Below are 23,660 nucleotides of genomic sequence, written 5' to 3'. Positions count from 1 at the left end.
GCTGCCTGATCCAGTGAGTTACTCCAGCACCTTGTGCCTTGATTTGTTCAGATGTTTGGTTGGTGTGAAAAAAAATCTACAATGTGATCACCCATGATCACATTGAATAGCAGTGCTGGATCGAAGGGCTGAATGGCCGACTCCTGCACCTATGTCTATTGTTTAAACAAAATGGGTACAGTGAATCTAAGAAAATACAGGAACTTATGCCAATTACTGGAAGTTGTTCTGCCTCTGTTGGATGTTAACATGAAAAATTATGAATATGTTTGCTCTGGCAAATGATGATAATGTGACTTCAGCATGCCTGGTTGGGTCAGCTGCAGCAGTTTACTGCAGGTGTGTTTGCAGGATGTGACACAACTCAGGAAGATTAACACCTCATTATATCATGTTCCTGAGAGAATACAGGAATATAGTTCTGGAACTGTTAACTCTATTGGAAAAAAAGGATTTTACTGTTTCTTCCTTCTACATATTCTTCTTCCAGCTGCAAATTTACTTGCTGCTTCCTTTGCCCATCCTCATTGTCCTCCTCCCCATAGATTGGAGTGCTTAGAACTGCCACAAATAACAGCAATGCCAGAAGTTCCTTCAGAGTTCATGCATTTCGTTGTCTCTGTACTGTACACTGACAATGACAATTAAAATTGAATCTGAATCTGAATCTGAGAGTTTACACCTCATATATCTATCTAAATATAACTAAAGCTCTGATCTTGTTTTCTTTCGGTTGCGCGGTCATTCTATTTGCGCAAAAACGTTACGAGATAGCGCTACGATTTTTCGCCAGCTTACTCACCGTTCACCTGCGCTGTGATTGCACCATTCCATTCAGATCGGTGGTTTAATGTAAACGTTAGCAAGGTTTAAAAATATTAAAAACCGCGCATGCGCAGATCGATCTCCTCTCCTGCCATTCAGCGCCGCGTGGATTGATCTTTTCTCCTGTTACTCTACGGGAAGGTCCGCCCCTTCCAGCACCATCGCATCTTTACTGGAGCAGTGGATGGCCGGCGGAGGTTTCCAACTGGACACAGTTTTCGGAGGAACTGAAAACGGCCCGGCCCGGCGCGGGAAAGGTCGCCAAACCAAATGGAAAGCAGAGAATCTGATCCAGTGGCGGAGAACGACCAGCCACCAGCAACCAGCGAACAGCGACTGCTGTGAGTCCGCACCAGCCCCTTCCACTCTGGTTCCCATGGCTAGCTCCTGCTCCCCTCCCCCTCCTCTCCCCGAGCTCTCTCTCTCCGCCCCCTCTCTCCCCCCCCCCCCCACCCCCCCCCCTCAACACTACCCCCCCCCCCCCCACTACCCCCCCCCCAACCCCCACCCCCCCCCCCCCCACAACCCCCCCCCCCGTCCCACCCCCCCTCCCCCCCAACCCGCCCCACCCCCACAACCCTTGCACCACAACCCCTCCCACCCACTCATTCCTCCCCCCCGCCCACACACCCCCTCTCCAGCTCCACAACGCTCGCTGTCTCCCCTCCCTCCCCCTCCCCCACACATACCCCTCCACAAACCCTTATCCACACACACCCCTCCCCATACTCCCCTCGCCCCCTGCCCACCGGCCCCCGACAGCCCCCGCCTGAAGCCGTCCCCTCCCCTGGCTGCAGAACGCAAAAGAGACGAAACAAGAAAGAATGGACAATAAATCTCAACTTTAACGTTTAAATTGTTGTTATATTTTAAGAGTTATTCACATTTTAAGCTTTAATAAATCCATTTTCCACTTGCCGTGCCTGTCATACCTGCGTGTTCTACGTCACAATAACAACCCAATTGGTGGGAATGACTGGGATGGGGGAGGGGGATGGAGTAAGTGCGTGGGGGGGGGGGAGGGCAAGAGGCGGTGGGGGGGTGGGGGGGGTGGAGGAGGGGGGATCAGTGGCATCACAACGGGAACCCGTCAGCCAGGTGAGTGGTGGAATATTGCATTGGGGGAACGGGTTGCGTTGGGGGACCAGGCCTCCCGTGTCTAGTCTAGTTAGTCTAGTTATTGAATACAATTGCATGCAAACCCTTGACATGTCAAAACCTTGCAAGTTACCACTTGAAACATATTCCAAAATCTCTTGATAACTTTATCTGAAAACAACTTTGGATTATTTTGAAATGCTATCTCAGTGATGTTTACTGCCCATGGCTATTGGATTGGAGGTGGGATTGGTTATAAAATCTGACAGCAAAATCAGGAAGTGAAATGAATGTTATAACAAAATCACTGGATCCTGTTTTAAAAAAAATCAGATGTACCTTGCTCATTTCATATACCTCCTTTCACAATGAAATATACCCTTGCACAAAAAGGCAAGCTGCAGAAATCAATGATCACTGAATTAATTAACACTTTATTTTCCGCCTGGCACCATGCTTCCCAATGCAATGGAGTGACAAAGAGACAAAATAGCACATTCAATATGATAGAAACATAGAAATTAGGTGCAGGAGTAGGCCATTCGGCCCTTCGAGCCTGCACCGCCATTCAATATGATCATGGCTGATCATCCAACTCAGTATCCCATCCCTGCCTTCTCTCTATACTCTCTGATCCCCTTAGCCACAAGGGCCACATCTAACTCCCTCTTAAATATAGCCAATGAACTGGCCTCAACTACCCTCTGATCAGAGATAAATAATCAATCGTATTCGTGCCAATGAAGAATTCCAGTCATTCTATTTGCCCAAGAAAGACTTCTTTTACAGTGGGAATATGGGAGTTGGGAACCCAATTGTGAAAGGATGGATGAGATTCAGGGACCCAGAGAGCAAAAATGGGGGACCCAGTGTCCAAGAGGAAATAAATTGTACTTCCGGTGGCGCTGGTGCCAGCAGCCTCCACCTACAGCCCGGTATCTTTTTGTTTTTTTGTTTATTTAGTTATGTAAAAGTGTGTTTTTTTGTGTTTTTTTGGTGTTTTTATGTGGGGGAAGAGGGCACGGTGCGGGGGATACCGTCCTTCAGCCGCTTCCTGGTGAGGACGCGACTATTATTCGAGTCGCGTCCCCCCCCCCCCCACACACAGCGGCCTACCTACCTGGATTGGCGCGGCCTTTCCTGCCGGGATCGACCGGAGCTCCAGCAGCGGCGGGACAGCGCTGGAACATCGCGGGTCTGGCAATGCCTTACTGGGGGTCGCCGTTTGGAGCCCGGAGTGCTGGACCTGCTGCACCAACATCAAGGAGCTGCGGTTTGCGGAGCTCCCAACGCGGGCGGCGCTGATGGACAGCGCGGGGTCCTGCGACTCTGCCCGGCTCGGCCTGTGGACTCAGGAGCTGCAGACTCCGGCAGCGGGAGGCGGCTGATCAGGAGGTCCGGGCCGCTGAGGAGGAGGATGCTCACCGTCGGGGTTCGGCGTCGGCGTTCCACCAGCCCGGCGTGAGGGCCTGAACATCGGGCCACCCGGGGCGGCGACTGCGGGTGCTTGGAAGGCCCCGTCCACGGATGAACACGGAGGGGAGGCTGGCTGGACTATGGTGCCGTCCTCACCTTGGTGCCATTTATGTTGTGTCGTGGACTTCTGTATTTGTGCTTTTTTTTAAATTTTAATTCAATTTCAATTTTATTTTTAATATGTTTTATTATTTATTTATTATTTATTTTTATGATTTCTTTGTGATTTTTTTTAATGATACTGCCTGTAAGGAAAATTCATTTCGTTGTCTCAAATTGAGACAATGACAATAAATTGAATACAATACAATACAATACAATACAATACAAAATGAATCTGGTCCCCGGTCTAATAAAATGAGTGTGAGAATCAGCATTTGATGAGGGAGATGCCAAACCACTGAGATTTCTGAATAGTCAGATAGCAGATTATCAGTCCGAAAAAGGGTTCAGACCTGAAACATCACCAATCCATGTTCTCCAGAGATGCTGCCTGACCCGCTGAGTTACTCCAGCACTTCAGGTATTTTTTGGTAATTCAGCACCAGAAGTTCCTTGTGTCGTCAAAGTCTATTTTTTTTTTCTTATTAATCTTTCAGTCCGCCTTTGCTATTTTTACATTCTATCCAATATTCTGATTTGCCATCCATCTTTGCATTATTATATGCTTATTCTTTAAGTTTGATATTATCTTAAACTTCATTGTTTGTCCACTAGGTGCACACCATTTTTTTTTCTTCCAGATACAATTGGTACTGTTGTGGATCCAGCCTCTTAATCTTCAACATCAACACCAACAACAAAAGATTTGGACATAACATACATTGGTTAGTTTTGCTGTGAGTATTGAACTAAGACAGACATTTTCAGTCAATGAAAGGGTGTCCTTGCAGAAGTTTTTTTGTTGTACGAGTACTTTTTCACTCTCAGAAACCTGTTCTCTGTTTCCAAGATCATATGTACCAAATGGGGTTTTCAACTGGCCCATAATATGTTAACAATGCCAATATTTTACATCAGCCACCTACGTTTCATGATTTACTGATTTAAAGCAGCACTATCCTCCTAGAACAGAATCCTTGTGTGTTTTTGTGAGCTACTGACCATTGTAACATTGGTACTTTCATTTTCTAAAAGGGTATTGATCCATCTGGTGTGCATCTACTACTTATTGGCATGTAACAATTGACTATCATGTTCCTGCTTTGACTAGGGATATAGGGAAAGGACATTTCTATACACGAGTCATAGTCTCCCTCAGGCTTTTGTATATCAAAACAGGAACAACTTTGAAATAATGAATGTGTTTGACAGCTGCAAAGCAATAAAAATGTGGAACAAATTCGCATTGGGCTAAATTTTTATGAATTAGAACGTCTGTTGCGGACCTGTTTTTAAGAGTCCTTTTGATGGAAGAGCAGATTGAGTTATTGGGTGTCAAAGTCAATGTGCCCAATTCAAAGCTTCACTACTTACTTACCAGATTATTAACTTTAATGATCACAATATTAGGAAGGCTGCCTGTGCACCCGATTGTCTGCTGTCCTTGTGAGTAAATGTCTAGACTGGAAGATCTAGCTTATGGAATGTGTTTTGTTCTAAGTCACAAAAGCGATTGAGAGCTTAGTTTGTGTTATTTAAATAATTGTCCGGGTTACCCTGCTACCTGGAATATTGATGTAATGCTACTGTATTATCTTATGAAATGGTGCAACAGGCTTGATAGGTCAAGGAGCCCACTCCTGCTCCCATTTCTTATGTTCTTCTGCTATCCAAGTGTTTATGGCAGTAATGTTATATTTATGAGCTGCTAAACAGAATTGAATGATTTTTTTATCCCATTTGGTCGCTAATGAAGACCTTGATACAGTGTTAATATGTTGTGCATACATTTTGAGGTATTGTACGAAGTTCATTGACCAGCTGGTGAAGCAAATATTAAATGCAAATTTAATACCTAAATTGGAAATTTAGAGCAAAGAATGCAATCCTTATATGTTATACATAACAGTTTACCCTCAACGATTAATTTATTAATTTTTCCACAGTCCTTTTCAAAAATGCTAAAACAGCATTTTTTACCTTCAAATCCAAACCAAAACATGAATCTTCACTTTTACCCAATACTATTGAAATGCAATATTGTCATAAAAGAACATTTAAACTGAAAATGTAGGTTTCTTGTTCAGGTAGACTTGCAATACCCCATGATATTATTCAAAGATTTCTCCTGGAATTAATGCCAAACCTCCTTTCCATAAGCAATATCATTAACAATAATTGTGAGCAATTGTGATGTTTTTTGGACCTGGGAAGTTCAAATCTAAATTTAAGCAAGGGAAATTGATTGACATCGAGAATAGCGAGATACAGTGTGCCTAACTAGAACTATATCAACTTTTAAATTTCTTTCCAACCTTTCCTCAATGCTAGCATTTGAATGAAGCCCAGGTTGACACTATATTGAAGCTAAGTTTATGGAAATCCTGACATATTAAATTCTGAAATTTAATTCTGATAATTTGAAGGCAATTTATGCTGTTTTGACAAGCTAATCTACACTTGGTCTTTTATTAAACACCATCATTAGATTTGTTACATTCTAAAAGAATGAACATTGAATATTTTTGATAGAATGTCTTCCATTGAATCGACTAATGAGCAGCTATGACATTTCTAAGAAGGGAATGAACTATTTCAAATCAATCCATATTGTTTAATGTTGTATGTAGCAAGAGGAAAGGGTATAGATTGAAAATAGAACTATTCTACCACTTTTATGAATGATTTCCTGATTATCGGAATCTAACTCAAAACGCGAGGCATAAGGGTTGATAAATCCCAGGGCATGAAGAGATCTACATCAGATTGGTAAGGGAAACAAAGGAAGCTATAGCAATGTCCCTGATAGCATTTTTACAGATCAGGGATCATCAATGTGGTTTTGTGTCCCTTTAATTTGATATTTTTGAGGAAGTAACAAAGAACATTGGTGAGGGCTGGGTAGTTGACATTCTCGATATGGACTTTAATAAAACATTTGACATGGTCCTGCATGTGAGGCTGGCTAATTGGTCTCGACCCGAAACATCACCAATTCCTCCTCTCCAGAGATGCTGCCTGTCCCGCTGAGTTACTCCAGCATTTTGTGTCTATCTTCAGTTTAAACCAGCATCCGCAGTTCCATTTTACATAATTGGATCCAAAATTGGCTGAGTGATAGAATAGTGGTGAGAGAATGATTTTCTGAATGGAATGCTGTGGTCAACGGTGTGCCACCAGGATCGGTGCATGGACACTTGCTGTCTGTGATATACATTAATGACGATGTGAATGTAGGAGGCATGATTAGTAAATCTGCGGAGGACATGAACATTGCCCGTTTTGGATAGTGAAGAAGGGTGGCCAAGGGTACAGAGGATATTACTACATTGGGCAGAGCATTGGCAGATGGAACTTAATCCTGACAACTGTGAACTAATAGTAGTGCACATACAGTAACTCAGGGGACTAAGGAACGTTGATCATCAGAGGGTTCTCTAAAAGTGGCAATATGCATGGATAAGTTGTCAAGAAGACACATGCATGCTTGCCTTCGGAGGTAAGTGCATAGAATATAAGAGTTTGCAATTTTACAAAAGGCTGTTTAGATTGGATCTGGAGTATTGTGTGCATTATTTTTGCCACAGTGTGTGAAGGATAGTCCTGGAAAGAGCACAGGAGATTCACCAGGATTTAGCCTGAATTGGGGGACTTTAGTTGTGGGGAGAGATTAGATATGCTCTTTTATTTCCTTGGAGTGAAGGAGGCTGAGTGGTGACCTTATAAAGGTATATAAAATGATGAGAGGCAGAGATAAATAATTAGAATTTTTTCTCATGTTTGGGGTATGAAAAACAAGAAGCCATAGATTTAAGATGAGAAGAAGGAATTTTAAAGGGCACTTGAAGGGAACGTTTTTGTTTACACAGAGAGTGGTGGAATTAGATATGCAGTGGCACAGCAGTAGAGTTGCTACGTTACAGTGCCCATGACCCGGGTTCAATCCTGACTAGGGGTGCTGTCTACATGGAGTTTGTACATACTCCCTGTGATCATGTGAGTTTCTTTGGATACTCCTGTTTCCTGCCCCAGACCAAAGGCATTGAGGTTTGTAGTTAATTGGCTTCTGTAAATTGTCCCTTGTATGTAGGATAGAACAAGCTTATGGGTGATTGTTGGTTGGTGTGGACTTGGTGGGCCCAAGGGCCTGTTTTAGACTGTATAACCCTAAACTAAACTAAACTAAACAAGCATAATGTTTAAGAGACAGTTACACTGGCACTTTAAAAAGTAAGACAGAAAGGTATAGACCTAACGCAGTAAAATTGTATTAATGTAGGTGGGCAAAACCGGTTGTAAATGGACATAGCAGGAAAAATGGGGTGTTTCTGCATTGTACAACTTTATGATTCTAGAATATTCTTCAGTGTTTAAAACTCCATTCAGTGACATTTGGTTCAATTGGTGACTAAATAAAATGTAGATAACTGACATATTCTAACTTCCTCCTAAAAAAATGTCATTTAGGTTCTCATACACATAGAACTGTACAGCACAGGAACAGGCCCTTTGGCTACAATGTCCACACCACACAAAATGCCAAGTTAATTTCCTCTAGCTGAATATGACCCATAACCCTCCATTCCCTACATATCTTTGTATCTATCAAAAAGCCTCTTAAACACCACATTCATACCTGATCTGATGCCACCCCAGGAAATGCATTCTACGCATTGTTTAATACATTGTTTTATGTTTAAAATCTTGCCCCACTCATCTGCTTTAATCTTTCCCCGTCTCACCTAAAAAATATGGCCGGCTCTAGTCTTTGAAATTTCCAACCTCGGAAAAAGTTCTGACTTTCTCCCCTATCTCTGCCTCTCATACAATACTTTCAGATCACTCCTCAACTTACAATGCTCAAAAGAAAACAATTCCAGTTTTTCCAACCTCTGCTTGTATCTTCTACCTTCCAAACAAACAGCATTCAGTTTAACCTCGTCAACACCTCTTCCAAGCCTCCACATCCTGCCTATAAAGCAATATGCACATTTTTCTCCTAGAACTATTCAAATTTTTTTTTCAGTGCAGAATGTGCTGTAAAAAAAGACTTCCAGAAATAATAAATAGAAATAGGATAATTTTGTGGTGTCTAAATTTATGGATTTAACTAAAATTTGTGGAAATCCACTTGGAAGGAGCTGGGAAATGAGTATTAGTTCAATAAGGTGACCATGTACTCCAATCAACAAGTGAGATGAACACATCCAGGTTGAATAATCTTAGGAGGTACCAAAATATTTTGTTCAGACTGTCTGCACACATTGAGTCAACCTGCATGGAAAGTTAAAACAGGTTGTTTTTTTTAACTTGAAATATGAACTCGCTTTTTCCACAGATGTTACCTGACCTGTCTGAAGTAGGGTCCTGACCCAAAATGTCACCCATCCTTTTTTCTCCACAGATGCTGCCTGACCTGCTGTTACTCCAGCACTTTGCATTTATTGGGCATAAACCAGCACCTGTAGTACTCTGTGCCTACATGTACCCATTTGCTGATCGTTTTCAGCAGTTTCGGACATTTTTATTTCAGATTTCCAGCATCTGCAGTTTGTTCGTTTGATTTCAGTCCATGTTTAGTATAGTTTAGTTTAATTTATTGTCACGTGTACTGAGATACAATGAAAAACTTTTGTTGCGTGCTAACCAGTCAGCGGAAAGGCAATACATGATTACAATCGAGCAATTCACAGGGAATAACCTTTAATGCAAGGTTAAGACAGTAATGTCCGATCAAAGATGGTCCGAAGGTGTCCAATTATGTAGATTGTAGATCAGAGTGTTCTCTAGTTGTTGGTTGGATGGTTCAGTTGTCTGATAACAGCTGGGAAGAAACTGTCTCTGAATCTGGAGGTGTGTGTTTTCACACTTCTATATTTTTGACCTGATGGGGGAGGGAAGAAGAGGGAGTGACCAGGGTGTGACTTGTCCTTGAGTGGTGAATCTGTGGAATTCATTCCCACAGAAGGCTGTGGAGGCCAAGTCAATAATATATTTTTAACAGTTTAACAGTTTCTTGATTAGTACGGTTGTCAGAGTTTATGGGGAGAAGGCTGGAGAATGTGGTTGAGAGGGAAAGATAGATCAGCCATGATTGAATGGTGGAATAGATTGATGGGCCAAATGGCCTAATTTTGCTCGTAAAACATATAAATTTATGATTATGCTGGTGGCCTTGTCGAGGCAGCATGAGGTGTAAATGGAGTCAATGGAAGGGGGGATGGTTTGTGTGACGGTTTGTGTGACGGTATGTGCCAGTATGGTTTCAGTAAGGGTCTGAGGACCTGCAATGTTACCTATTCCTTTTCTCCAGATATGCCTCCTGACCCGCTGAGTTAGTTTCAGTTTAGTTTATTGTTTATCATTTGATTTTCAGTCCATGTTTAGTTTAGTTTAGTTTAGTTTATTGTCACATGTACCGAGGTACAGTGAAAAGCTTTTTGTTGCGTGCTGTTTAATGCAAGGTTTAAGAGTGTGGAGCGATTGTAATGTGAGTTTGTAGATCTGCTTTGTGTCTAGAACGCAAATAGTCACCTGTATTGGGTGCCATCTACTGCAGCATTTTGTGTCTATCTTTGGTGTAAACCAGCATCTGCAGTTCCTCCCTACACAATAGAACCACACAATGAGTTTTCTATCCAATGTTTCCAGCAGTTGACTCCAGCTTTTTGTGTACAATGTACATTCATGATTTAGATGGTGATTTTAAAAGTAACATTAGCAAATTTGCAGATGACACAAAGCTGGGTGCCAATGTGAACTGTGAGGAGGATGCTATGAGGATGCAGGGTGACTTGGACAGGTTGGGTGAGTGGGCAGATGCATGGCAGATGCGATTTAATGTGGATAAATGTGAAGTTATTTAAAATGATGAGAGGGATAGACATAGTTGACGTGGATAAGCTTTTCCCATTGAGAGTTGGGAAGATTCAAACAAGGGGACATGACTTCAGAATTAAGGGACAGAGGTTTAGGGGTAACATGAGGGGGAATGTCTTTACTCAGAGAGTGGTAGCTGTGTGGAATGAGCTTCCAGTGGAGGTGGTGGAGGCAGGTTCGATTTTATCATTTAAAAATAAATTGGATAGGTATATGGACGGGAAAGGAATGGAGGGTTATGGTCTGAGTGCAGGTAGATGGGACTAGAGGAAAATAAGTGTTTGACGGACTAGAAGGGCCGAGGTGGCTTGTTTCCGTGCTGTAATTGTTATAGAAACATAGAAAATAGGTGCAGGAATAGGCCATTCTGCCCTTCGAGCCTGCACCACCATTCAATATGATCATGGCTGATCATCCAACTCAGTATCCTGTACCTGCCTTCTCTCCGTACCTCCTGATCCCTTTAGCCACAAGGGCCACATCTAACTCCCTCTTAAATATAGCCAATGAACTGGCCTCAACTACCTTCTGTGGCTGAGAATTCCAGAGATTCACCACTCTCTGTGTGAAAAATGTTTTCCTCATCTCGGTCCTAAAAGATTTCCCCCTTATCCTTAAACTGTGACCCCTTTGGTCTGGATGTTATATGTTATGTCACTATGTCTACTATGTGTGTTGTGAGTTGACTGTGACTAGACTCTGTTTCTGTGAATATGTGTGCTGACTGTGACTAGACTCTGTTTCTGTGTCTATGTGTGTTGTGAGTTGACTGTGACTAGACTCTGTTTCTGTGTCTATGTGTGTTGACTGTGACTAGACTCTGTTTCTGTGTCTATGTGTGTTGTGAGTTGACTGTGACTAGACTCTGTTTCTGTGTCTATGTGTGTTGACTGTGACTAGACTCTATTTCTGTGTCTATGTGTGTTGACTGTGACTAGACTATGTGCATATGTGTCTATGTGTCTGTGTGTCTATGTGTCTATGTGTCTATGCGTCTGTGTGTCTATGTGTCTATGTGTCTGTGTGTCTATGTGTCTTTGTGTCTGTGTGTCTATGTGTCTATGTGTCTGTGTGTCTATGTGTCTATGTGTCTGTGTGTCTATGTGTCTATGTGTCTGTGTGTCTGTGTGTCTATGTGTCTATGTGTGTCTATGTGTCTGTGTTTCTATGTGTCTATGTGTCTGTGTGTCTATGTGTCTGTGTGTCTATGTGTCTGTCTATGTGTCTGTGTGTCTATGTGTCTATGTGTCTGTGTGTCTGTGTGTCTGTGTGTCTATGTGTCTGTGTGTCTGTGTGTCTGTGTGTCTATGTGTCCATGTCTCTGTGTGTCTGTGTGTCTGTGTGTCTGTGTGTCTATGTGTCTGTGTGTCTATGTGTGTTGACTGTGACTAGACTCTGTGTCTGTGTGTCTGTGTGTCTATGTCTATGTGTGTCTGTGTGTCTATGTGTCCATGTGTCTATGTGTATGTGTGTTTCTGTGTGTCTGTGTGTCTGTGTGTCTATGTGTCTGTGTGTCTATGTGTGTGTGTCTGTGTGTCTATGTGTCTGTGTGTCTATGTGTGTGTGTCTGTGTGTCTATGTGTCTATGTCTATGTGTCTGTGTGTATGTGTGTCTGTCTGTCTGTGTGTCTATGTGTGTGACTAGACTCTGTGTCTGTGTGTCTGTGTGTCTGTGTGTCTGTGTGTCTATGTGTCTGTGTGTCTGTGTGTCTGTGTGTCCATGTCTATATGTGTCTATGTGTCTATGTGTCTGTGTGTCTATGTGAGTTGACTGTGACTAGACTCTGTGTCTATGTGTCTATGTGTCCATGTGTATGTGTCTATGTGTCTGTGTGTCTATGTGTCTATGTGTCTATGTCTCTATGTGTCTATGTGTCTGTGTGTCTATGTGAGTCTATGTGAGTTGACTGTGAACTAGACTCTGGGGTGAGTCTATATGTCTATGTGTCTATTTGCTGTGTGTCCATGTCTCTATGTGTCTGTGTGTCTGTGTGTCTATGTGAGTTGACTGTGAGTCTATATGTCTATATGTCTATGCCAGTCTAGTTGAACCGGTCCGGGGTGAGTCTATGTGAGTCTATACGTCTATGTGTCTATGTCAGTCTAGTTGAGCCGGTCAGGGTGAGTCTATATATGTCTATGTCAGTCTAGTTGAGCCGGTCCGGGGTGAACCTATATCAGTCTATGTCAGTCTAGTTGAGCCGGTCTGGGGTGAGTCTATATGTGTCTATGCGAGTCTAGTTGAGCCGGTCCAGGGTGAGCCGATCCAGGCCGGGATTTGTCACGTGCCGGGGGAGGGGGGGGGTTGGATCCACTCACCAGAACAGCCCGGCCGTTTTTTTCAAAAAAATCCGAACTGCAACGGTTTCAAATCCCCCCAACGAGCGGCAGCCACTCAGCCAGCCAATCGCGCCCGTCCGTCAGCCTGTTGCCATGGAGAAGGGGAGGTCTCGGCCGCGCGGCCGGCCAATGAGGCGGGGCCGTGGCCGTGTCGCCATGGTGACGGGGTTGTTCCCGGGACCCTGATGGCTTGACAGGTGCGTGACAATCCAGCTCTTCAAGCATGTACGCCAAAGGCAAGAGTAACACTGTACCTTCTGACAGCCAAGCCAGGGAAAAGTAAGTTTGCCTCAGCTTTTACGGGGAAACCGACCCCAGATTCAACTCCGGCGGGTCCGCAATGGTATAGTGAGATGTCAAACTCCAGACTGTGTGGTTTGTGTGACAACATTTAAGTTAATTCCTGACACCCAGTGGACTCAGGACAAGAACTAGCCGCTGTTCTCTTGACACTGGCACGCTGGGTGCACCGGGCTACAGTTTAGGGGGTCATCGAAGTGTTGTTACAATTGCTGAAAGTGTAATCGATTGAGAGGAGAAAAGCAGTAAACTAAGTTGCACCGGTTTCTTGGGGCTTGTTCTCGTGTTGTGGCACTCTGCGCGCAGAGCTATGGCACTTTTTTTGTGGTGGGACTCAGGGAGAAGAGCTACTTTACTGAGGTGTAGGATGAACTTAGCCCAGAGATATTAAAAGGAGCTGGAAAGGACAAAGCAAAATAGAGGCCAAAATTGGTATGAGAGAATAGCTGTAAGCTATACGTTTCATGCCGAGATTGTATCCTGTACCAAAGCGATATAGTAGTTACAGTCCTGGAATACACATCGAAAATGCACATCGTACATGCAATAGTGGTTAATAACTACTTTGGAAGGAAAGTTTGAGAAATGTATAAGTTTATATGTTTTTCATAATATTAGCGTTCCGAGTTTGCATCCAAACAGTAGTTACTGCTCTCTACTTGCTCGCTTTTTTACAAGATGCTATTCAGAGAACTGTAAACGTCATGTTGTTGTTGCGACGAGTAATAAAACAAACACTCAATGTTGCACTTTTTATTTTACATAATTTTGCTTGTTTGCTATCGGTAGACCTAGATATATTTCTGCTAAGGCTAAGCTAAAGGGCGGCTCGTAGTATTTAGAATCGGAGTTTGCCTTGTGTTTTAATCATGAATTTAAGAATTTTATAAATGCTTCTGTATTAATTGGCAAACAATACTAGGATTCTGAGCAAGGGAGCAGCCAAGTCTAAGTTGCATGGAGTCTCCCCTAGTGCCATGTTACACCACGCTACGTTAGGAATAACCATAGAAGAAGAAAACAAGGGAATGTAATCTGCCAGCTGTAACTTTTTTAATTAAAATAAATAATAGCCATTTGCTTTGAATTACTCATTCAAATTGCATTTAGTTGTATATTAGTAGCTGTTGGAAGCAAGAACAGATCTGTAATGTTATCGTATTGTGCTGGTGCTATAAACGTGTCTTAAGGTAGCTATACTTTTAATTAGAAACAATACAACTCTGCAAAAAGTGATAGTATAATTTATTACCTACGTACTTAAGAAGATTACTTCTTTGAAAATAAGGGAACGTGAGTTTCTTCTTGCTTTTGTTGTTTATTACATTTGTTGTATCTACATTTGTAGTAGTGGGCATGCTGCTTGTAAAAAAAACACTGAAAATAAATATTGCTCTTATTTGGGACTGTTTCTGTGGCTTGCATCTTATTTGCCCGCTTTTAAAACATAGCAAAGAATAAAACAATCTATAAATATAAAATGATGCCAATGTCAGTAAATGCAAAAGTACAATGACTATATCTAAGTTTCTCAAGTGAACCTTTCCAAATGAAAATGTACACAATTATTATGACCAGTTTTGGTCATTACAATCCCAATATTTGTTTGTTTAAGATTGATTGAAACTGAAATATGTTTTGGAAATCTGGTTCCACAAGATTCATTGTTTACAAATACATGCACTGTTGATGTTGATTATTATTATTGATATTTATTAAAATTTTAACAAAAATGTAACTATGTTAATTTATGCATTTCTGCAATCATCTACAGATCTGTGGCTGAAATCTGATATAATGTGGTTTCTAACAATGATCATACCTCATTCATAAACTTAGCCTGTAACTCACGTTAAAAAGGGGCATATTTTACTTTGATACTTTCATAATACATATTTATATTTACCTGGTGTACACTTTATAAAGATGGCTAAAAGATCAATTCAACCTCCGTTTTAACAGCAGAACTGAAGAAATAATTTTGGTAGATATCGAAGAGGGTAAGGGAGCAAATTCCTTAACTTGAAATTAATTTGCATTTGTCGGCAAAGGTTCGGTGGATATTTGATTTGCAAGTCTGGCTGCCAGTTACAGAGTGATGCTGCAATTCCGCAAATAGCGTGTTGTATTTTGGAGCACTGTCATCGTGAATGCATAACCTGCAGCCTAATTATGACCACCAGTTGACTCTCATGGAGAGTGAATTACAAGCACCTACACCACTTAATGTCTTTAAACCTGTCACTCTACATCGTATTTCATCGATGTTGTGTATCAGAACTTCAGAGCTAAAATTATAATTTTATGAATGAAACTCTTTCTGCATACAGTTGCAATCTGAAATAAGCTTTTCGCAAACAACTTTCCTTTCAAATTTGGAACATAGGAAACTTAACAAAATAGGAAACGTGGAATGCTTCTACTTTGGAAAGGCATTTTTATAAATTAAATTGTTCACAACAGTTTGTATCTGCACACTAAATGCTACTCTCAAGTTACTTGACATTTAATTTATTGAATTAATCATCATGAAAGATAGTGGTACAAGAAGTAATCTTGATCATAAGTTTGATCAGAAGTGCTGATTGGAAGAAGTTTGATGCAGACTTTTTTACTGGCAGATTAAAATTCCAGTCCAGTGGAATTAATATAGGAGGATAATGTTCATCAGGTTTACCAATCAAATCTATAATTTGACTAAATTATTAGGTGTACTTGTGATGCTTACAGAAGTATGGAATTTGCTTGGTCTGATTTCACGATATTTATTAACACAGTCATTAACAAATAACATATTCTACACTTCTTTGATTTGAACCGTGGGTCCAGTAAAACATTACTAGATGTGAAACAGAAAATGCTGAAAATATTTAGTGGATCGGGGATGATCTGTGGAGAGAGAAACAATTAACATTTTATATTGATGATCTTTCATAAAGCTGAGCTCTCATGAAAGGTTATTTCCAGGAAAGATTAATTGTGTTCCTATCCTGCAGATGCTGCATGATTTTCAGGATTTTCTGTTTCTATTTTGGAATTTGAGCGTCTAGTTTTATTAATTTTCACGAGTAGTTAAAAGCTTGTGATGCTGCCTATATTGCTATAATTTCCATGAGTAGTGATTGTGTTCGTAATATTTAACAGTTCTACCCCAGTGATACTATAACTGAATTATTTACAAAGGCAGAGAAAGCACGGTTGACCAATAAATGGACAGCCTTTAACATGGAAGTCTAGCCTTCCTCTTGAACTATTTTAATATAGCGATTAAACAATTTAAAATAAAAACATCCATTAAAATAACTGCTAGTGCTATTTTTTTTCTTTTTTTTTTTCTTTTTTCTTTTTTTTGCAGATGTGTTTGGTTTTCATCGATTCATCGGCGAATATACTTTTTAATCCCAAATCTGTGTGTTGGGGATTTAAAAAAAAAAAAAAATGTTTTCTGAGTTATTCTAACCAACCATAGAAACCAATCTTCGAGATTACCATGAAATATGAATAACAATGTGGATTTTGTCATTTTTTAAATATTAGTATTTTTGTAATTGATGTAAAGAGAGTGTGCAACGTGATTTGGTGTGGAAGACGTGCATGTAAAATGAACACAAAGTGATTTGGGTATTTCTGTTGTATGTTCTAATTCATCTGTAATGTATATAACTGGGTTACTGTGTTACTAAAATTCTACATCGTTTGATAAGAGTTACCAGGCTCGATGGCAATTTAAAAGATCGCAAGAAAGGAAGCATCTTGCACAGTTGGCTATTGTAGTGGAGGAATCTTTGTAAGAGTTTGAAACAACGTTCCACTCTCTATCTTTTTGTTAAATGTGAAAATATGCAGAATGATCATGATTCTTGAGTAATCTGGGAACTATGCCATTATTTCATGAACTCCGTCCGTTCAGTACAAATTACTACTTCATTATCTTCTGCTAGGATATTTGAAGAATAGAAAGTAGTTGAACTCAATTTAGAAAAGAAAATATAATTTATTGGATTATACTTATCCTAATGATACCGATCTTAATTCTGTTATTCACAATGTATGATAAAATATAGAACCAAGGAATGACAAAATAAAGGCACAACGTGCTTGGATAACTCTGCAGTATCTCTGGAGAACATAGATAGTTAATTTTGGGTCAAGATCCTTCTTCAGACTGAAGAATCCAGTCTCACCCAACGCCTATCCATGTTCTCCAGAGATGCTGCCTGACCTGCTTAGTTACTCTTTTTATAATGTAAAATAAAACTTAGTATAAAAATGCATTTCTATTGATTTTCAAATTGAATGATTCCAAAAATTACCACTGATTGATTATCTTTGTTCTGGTTTCCTTTCAACAATTATATGGAGAATTACATTTTTGGATGCTTTTGTTGGCCGAACTAATATATGTGGAGAACAAATTACTTTATTGAAATGTGGATTTGTTGATTTATTCTACATTTTTGTTCTTCTTGAGATGAGACTTCGAAGGGAGACTAGAAATATTTTACTGTCTCCAAAAACATCATTGGTTTTTATCAGTCTTTCAGCCCATTAATGTTTCTCTATCTATTAGAGTTGAATCACTGTGGTAAATTATGACAATTTTCCCCTCTTGTTTCCATTTACGATGCTTATAGGAAGTGAGTGTGACATTTTTAAAAATGGTTCTGTAGGCCTATCTGAGCTCAGTGGAGACAAGTAATTGTATTGTAATACAGTAAATTTGTTGCTTATTTTGTGTTTGTGTTGTGACTGAAGTCTAAATATTTATGAATTAATTCATAATTCCCTCCACCTCCATAACTTCACACCTTCATTCTTAGCAAATTTTTCACGAAAACCTAATCCGTGCCCTTTGTTGCACCAATGCCTCTCTTGTTAACCATCTTCCATGAACTTTGTAATTGAATTATTTGCTCTTTATCACTTACCCCTCCAAAAGACTTTGTATTTACTGACTTGCAATGGTGAACACTGCTCCATCTCCTTAAGATTTTTACCTTTATATTTATATCACTCACTGGAAGCAACATTTTCTGTCCCCTCTTCTGTACACACTGAAATGCCTCAAAAACTACTTTAAATATCTCATCCTTTATTACTCTCCTTAAAATACATCTCTTTGATCAAACTTTTGATAGTTAATTCCAATACCTCCTCTAGTTCGGTGTTTACGTTTGTCTGATTCTTTTTTGTGAAGTCCCTCCGCGAAGTTCAGGAACAAAATAAACATAATTTTAAACGAGAAGTTTATTTTTATACTTGCCTTTAGCGTCTTGCGTGTGTTTAAAATTGCTATGCAAATTGTGATTTCGATGTGTAAACCAAGATGCCATTGTATACCTTGCTGTAAGTTTTAAGTAACCTACCATATCAGGCAAGTATGAGAATTGATTTGCAAATCCCCCTTTGAAGCAATTGAGAGAAAGTTTATGACTCAAAATAAACTTCTTTGGTGTATATTTTGTGCGATATCCTGAAATAGTTTTGAAAATATCTTTCCAAAGTGGAAGACATTGTTACTTTACCATTGTTTGAAGATTCTTTATAATTGTATATTTCACTACAAATTAATTGATTTGGTGGTACTTGGACAGTTCACTCAAATATTACGGTATGTTTTTCATTGTTGTTAGAATTGTCTCTTCAGAATAGTGCTAATAAGTGACCAGGAGATAAATCTAGCTCATTTTTTATATGTTTTATGTTTCTATGTTTCTATATTTGCACTGCAATGGAGAATATTATTTGCAAACTGGCATAGACATTGTGACATGAATAGTTATCTATTAGTGTATCGGGTAACATTTTAAAAATTTGTACTGACATACCAGATTAGTTGTATGCATATATTCTGGTTTGGGGGCACTGGAGAGGTCGAGTCTTAATAAGCTAGATTTTACTGCTTAGCCTTATTCCTGTACTCTTTCTTTCTGCTGATAATTCAAATTCTAGCAGATATGTAGATAACTAGTTCTGATGTTGAACTTGGAGATGTAATTGTTAATCCACTTTGCAGTTACACTTTTTACCTAGTTTAGAATAATCATTATTTCATTTGTAGAATAAAAAATTTGGCGCATGAAGTCGAAAAAAACAATTGCCCAAGAATTAAATGAAAATGACAAGATGGAGACAAGTCAACAATATTTTTCACTTTTATTGGAAAATTCCTGTGTGTTTAATGTTATAATGTGAAAAAGTAACCAGGATATAAAATCATCATGTGAGGTACATGTCCTGAAAAATATGAGACATTTGTTTTCAGATATGTTAAGTCTGGCAATCATAATGCATCCTTCATCTACCCCGAGCTTTAATCTTATGTAGGAGAATCAGTTCCTTTGCCCCTGGAGACTGGCAGTAACATTATAATGCAAGTGTCATTTTATATTGCTATTTTCTCTTTTGTGAAAATGACAATTTTGGAATTTGTCTTGATTACTGTACTACACCATGTTTCTTAAAATGAGGACAAATTAATTCTGTTCCATTGTTTTGATCTTGGAATTACTGTTGCCTAAGCTGCCCATGCAATCAATCGGTTCAGGAAATTGCTTGGGAACTTCTTATTACGTGTCTAGATACAAGTGAAGCCAATTTTTGCCAACTTTTTGTTTCCTTTCATGATTATTGCACTATTACCAGATTTGCCTGCCTGCTGAGTCTCGTCAAAAATGCTTTATTTTCTCTAGGCTACTTCTAGAAATGATGCAGTTCTCCAGAATCCATCAACAATTGGGCTTTGCCCCATGGCAGTAGTCACATCTGTGTCTAATTCCCATGTGGATGGATCTTTGAGAAGCATAGAAAACCTGATGATTGCATCATATGGAGTCAATAGTTACCAAGAGTCTGAGAGAGAATCTTTCATAGACGATTGAATCTTCTGCGGTTCATCGTCCCTAAAGGAACACCAACGTGGCATACATGCTGAAGCATACGCATGCCATTTAGCATAAATCACGCTTTTATTATAATCTAAATGGTGGCCGATTAGGAAAAGGGGAGATGCAACGAGTCCTGGGTGTCATGGTACACCAGTCATTGAAAGTAGGCATGCAGGTGCAGCAGGCAGTGAAGAAAACAAATGGTATGTTAGCATTCATAGCAAAAGGATTTGAGTATAGGAGCAGGGAGGTTCTACTGCAGCTGTACAGGGTCTTGGCGAGACCACACATGGAGTATTGCGTACAGTTTTGGTCTCCAAATCTGAGGAAAGACATTCTTGCCATAGAGGGAGTACAGAGAAGGTTCACCAGACTGATTCCTGGGATGTCAGGACTTTCATATGAAGAAAGACTGGATAGACTCGGCTTGTACTTGCTAGAATTTAGAAGATTGAGGGGGGATCGTATAGAAACTTGCAAAATTCTTAAGGGGTTGGACAGGCTAGATGCAGGAAGATTGTTCCCGATGTTGGGGAAGTCCAGGACAAGGGGTCACAGTTTAAGGATAAGGGGGAAATCTTTTTGGACCGAGATGAGAAAAACATTTTCACACAGAGTGGTGAATCTGTGGAACTCCCTGCCACAGAATGTAGTTGAGGCCAGTTCATTGGCTATATTTAAGAGAGAGTTAAATGTGGCCCTTGTGGCTAAAGGGATCAGGGGGTGTGGAGAGAAGGCAGGTACAGGATACCGAGTTGGATGATCAGCCATGATCATATTGAATGGCAGTGCTGGTTCGAAGGGCCGAATGGCCTACTCCTGCACATATTCTCTATGTTTCTATGTTTAAAATAAAGGTGTTGCACGATTAAACTCCCTGCTCTCCTGGAATGTAGTGATGTTCAAAAATAAACACTCAGTTTTAGAAATATACATTGGATCAAACCGTATCTGTGGAGATAGGAACAGATTTAATGTTTTGGGTGGATGACTATTCCTTAGAACTGGAAAAAGGTAATAGACAAACGTTATAAATTATTTTAAAAAGATGGAGGTATTGAGCGAGCAATTGGAATAACTTTATAGGGCAGAGACTCAATGAGACAATTAGTGGTAGTTCCAGTTGAGAGGATAATGAAGGCTTATCATTGCAGTTGATCTCTCTGTAGGAGACACAAATAGTAGGAGATGAACAAAAATGGTGAGGAGAGGGGGAAAAAAATGCTGGAATTGTGAGATACTCAACACCACATTTGCTGATGATCTGAACATACTCAGCAGGCCAGATACAAATTGGAAAGACTGGTTATCTGAATTTGTTGATATTGGGGTTGAATCCTGAGGGGTGTACCATGTCAGTTAAAAGATGAAATGCTGTTCATCAGGTTGATATATGAACAGTGGATAAGATGCCAAAATGAGAAAGGTCAGAGTGTGCGTGGATAAAGAAAGTGACCTGCAATTTGAAGCTCAGAGTCACCCTCGGGACTGAACAGAGATATTCTGCAAAGAGATCTCTAAACCTACAGCAGACAAAAATGCTGGAGGAACTCAGCGGGTGAGGCAGCATCTATGGAGCGAAGGAAATGGGCAACGTTTCGGGTTGAAACCCTTCTTCGGACTGATGTGTGTGGGGGGGGGGGGGGACGAGGAGAAGAAAGGAAAGAGGAGCCAGTGGGCTGAGGGAGAGCTGAGAAGGGGAGGAGAAAGTAGGGACTATCTGAAATTAGAGAAGTCAATGTTCATACCACTGGGGTACAGACTGCCCAAGCGAAATATGAGGTGCATCTTTATGAGGAGACTTCTTTATGATAGATCATGGAAGTGTACACCACAAGAACAGGCTCTTCAGCCCACAATGTCTGTGCTGGAGCTGAGACCATTAAAGTAGGGATCTATCTCTCCATTCCCTTATTAGAATGCCACTCAATATTCAGCTACAACCTCCTGCAGACTGCCCAGGAAAATACCCTGAGGTGCATTAAAAACCTGCTGGAGACTTCTTTTGAATACAGTCATGGAAGTGTACAGGACATCTCCCAACCGGACTCTCCCTGTTTGAACTGTTGCCGTCAGGCAATGTACTGTGCTGACCAAGGACAAGGACTGAGACCATAAAAAACTTTTCTACCCCACTGCTATAAAAGTCTAAATCTGGCCTTCCATTCCGCAGGGGCATACATTAAATGCCATCGACAGATGTATCAGCTTCATGCCTGCCTGTCTGTGATTTTTATGATTTGCCAGGATTTTACCCACTTTACCCTCTATGTGTACGAATTAAAAACCTTGTGGATGGTTCTTTGAATACAGTAAATTGGAAGAAGTACAAGTGAATCATGTATTCATATGTTGTAAGACATTTTTGGGTCTCTCAATGATTAGAAGAGAAAAAGGAGCAGATGTTATATCTTCTGCATTGACATGAGATGATGTTGTGAGATGTGGAGAAGTACCTTTGATTTGGGTGGAGATGAGATGCACTCTTATCCTTGTTCTGGATGGGGAGAAAGGGATTTCCATCAGAAATGCAATAATGATTATGGAAGCAGAAGTCCTAATCCTGATGGAAGATCATTGACTGAAAATATTAGTGCTCTTTTTCTCCACAATTTTGGCCTGACCTGCTGAGCATTTCCAGAATTTTGTTTTATTTCCAATTCCCACCATCTCTTGATTTTTAAAAAAAATTGTTTTGAAATTCCTTATTTTAAATTATGTTTGTTTAATAAAACTGCAGGATCTGTTGCAAATGAGCTTGTACCAAATGTGGGTTGATCTTTTTAGTTTCCTAATAGAAAGCTAATATTTCATATTAACCTTCAGTACCAGAGTAAGATTTCTTAATTACTTTCCTTTACAAAACATAGTTTTGAATAAACTTACTTAGAAAATAAAATCACATTTGTGGTTTAAATAATGGATGAAATATACGAGCCCTCCTTTCATCAAGAATTAGTGAAACAATTTGATTCCTCATGCCTTCTCCATAATCCGCCCATGAGTGATTTTTTTTTTTTACCTTGGTTTCGCTTTCCTGCCTCAATCCTCTGTGCCTGATTACCTTAATATTGCAAAAATCTATCAATCTTTCTGTGTTTAGGTTCTATTCAATGACAGAGCCTCAAGAACCCTCTGTGCATAATGAATTCTGAAATTTTGTTACCCTCTGTTATCATTTGGAGGGGGTGGTGTGGGGTTCTTATATCAGTCCTGAATAGTGAACTCTTCGTTTAGGACAGTGATTCCATTTCTAGATGCCCCCACATATCGAACCATCACTTCAGCATCTTCCCTCTGAGGAATTTGTGTACGTTTCAATAAGATTACCTCAAGAACATAAGTAAGAAGATTGCTTAATCTCTCCTAAAATGACAATCCTGTTGTTCAGTAATCAATCAGTGAACCTTTTGCTGTACAGGACACAAGGAACGGCAAATGCTGGTTCAGAAATAAACAACGCAATGCTGGGCAGGGATGCTGCCTGACTCCAGCACTTTGTGTCTTCTATTACTATACTCCCTCTTTTTCAGGTATTTTTCCTTGGGTTGTGAGAGCAGACCTGTATAAAGTAATCTACCTATGATGTCACCACAGCTTTATAAATTGGAACAAGATGTTACTAATCATTTGCACAGCTCCTCTTGCAATAAAGGATAACTTATAAACTTGGTAATTGTACCCACCTCTGCAACTTCCCTTGGCAGTTCATTCCACATACCCATTGCCCTCTGTTGAAAAAGCTGCCCCGAG

At 40.2% G+C, this 23,660-nt stretch overlaps 1 protein-coding gene across 6 annotated transcripts in view; it reads left to right on the top strand.

Moving 5' to 3' along the window:
• The first annotated feature begins 12,848 nt into the window (after positions 1-12,848).
• Positions 12,849-23,660, top strand: part of ssbp2b (single stranded DNA binding protein 2b) — a 321,784-nt gene continuing 310,972 nt past the window's right edge. For 4 of the 6 annotated variants that reach the window (XM_055633404.1, XM_055633401.1, XM_055633399.1 and 1 more), the window contains exon 1: positions 12,849-12,999. In XM_055633404.1, coding sequence (XP_055489379.1) covers positions 12,944-12,999 — 56 coding nt within the window. In that variant the 5' untranslated portion in view covers positions 12,849-12,943. The remainder of the gene's footprint in view (positions 13,000-23,660) is intronic. The other 2 variants (XM_055633402.1, XM_055633400.1) reach the window with 1 other exon arrangement.

Source organism: Leucoraja erinacea, chromosome 3, assembly GCF_028641065.1.
Source record: "Leucoraja erinacea ecotype New England chromosome 3, Leri_hhj_1, whole genome shotgun sequence".
NCBI classification, from domain to species: domain Eukaryota; kingdom Metazoa; phylum Chordata; class Chondrichthyes; order Rajiformes; family Rajidae; genus Leucoraja; species Leucoraja erinaceus.
This window is presented reverse-complemented; position numbering and strand designations above follow the sequence as displayed.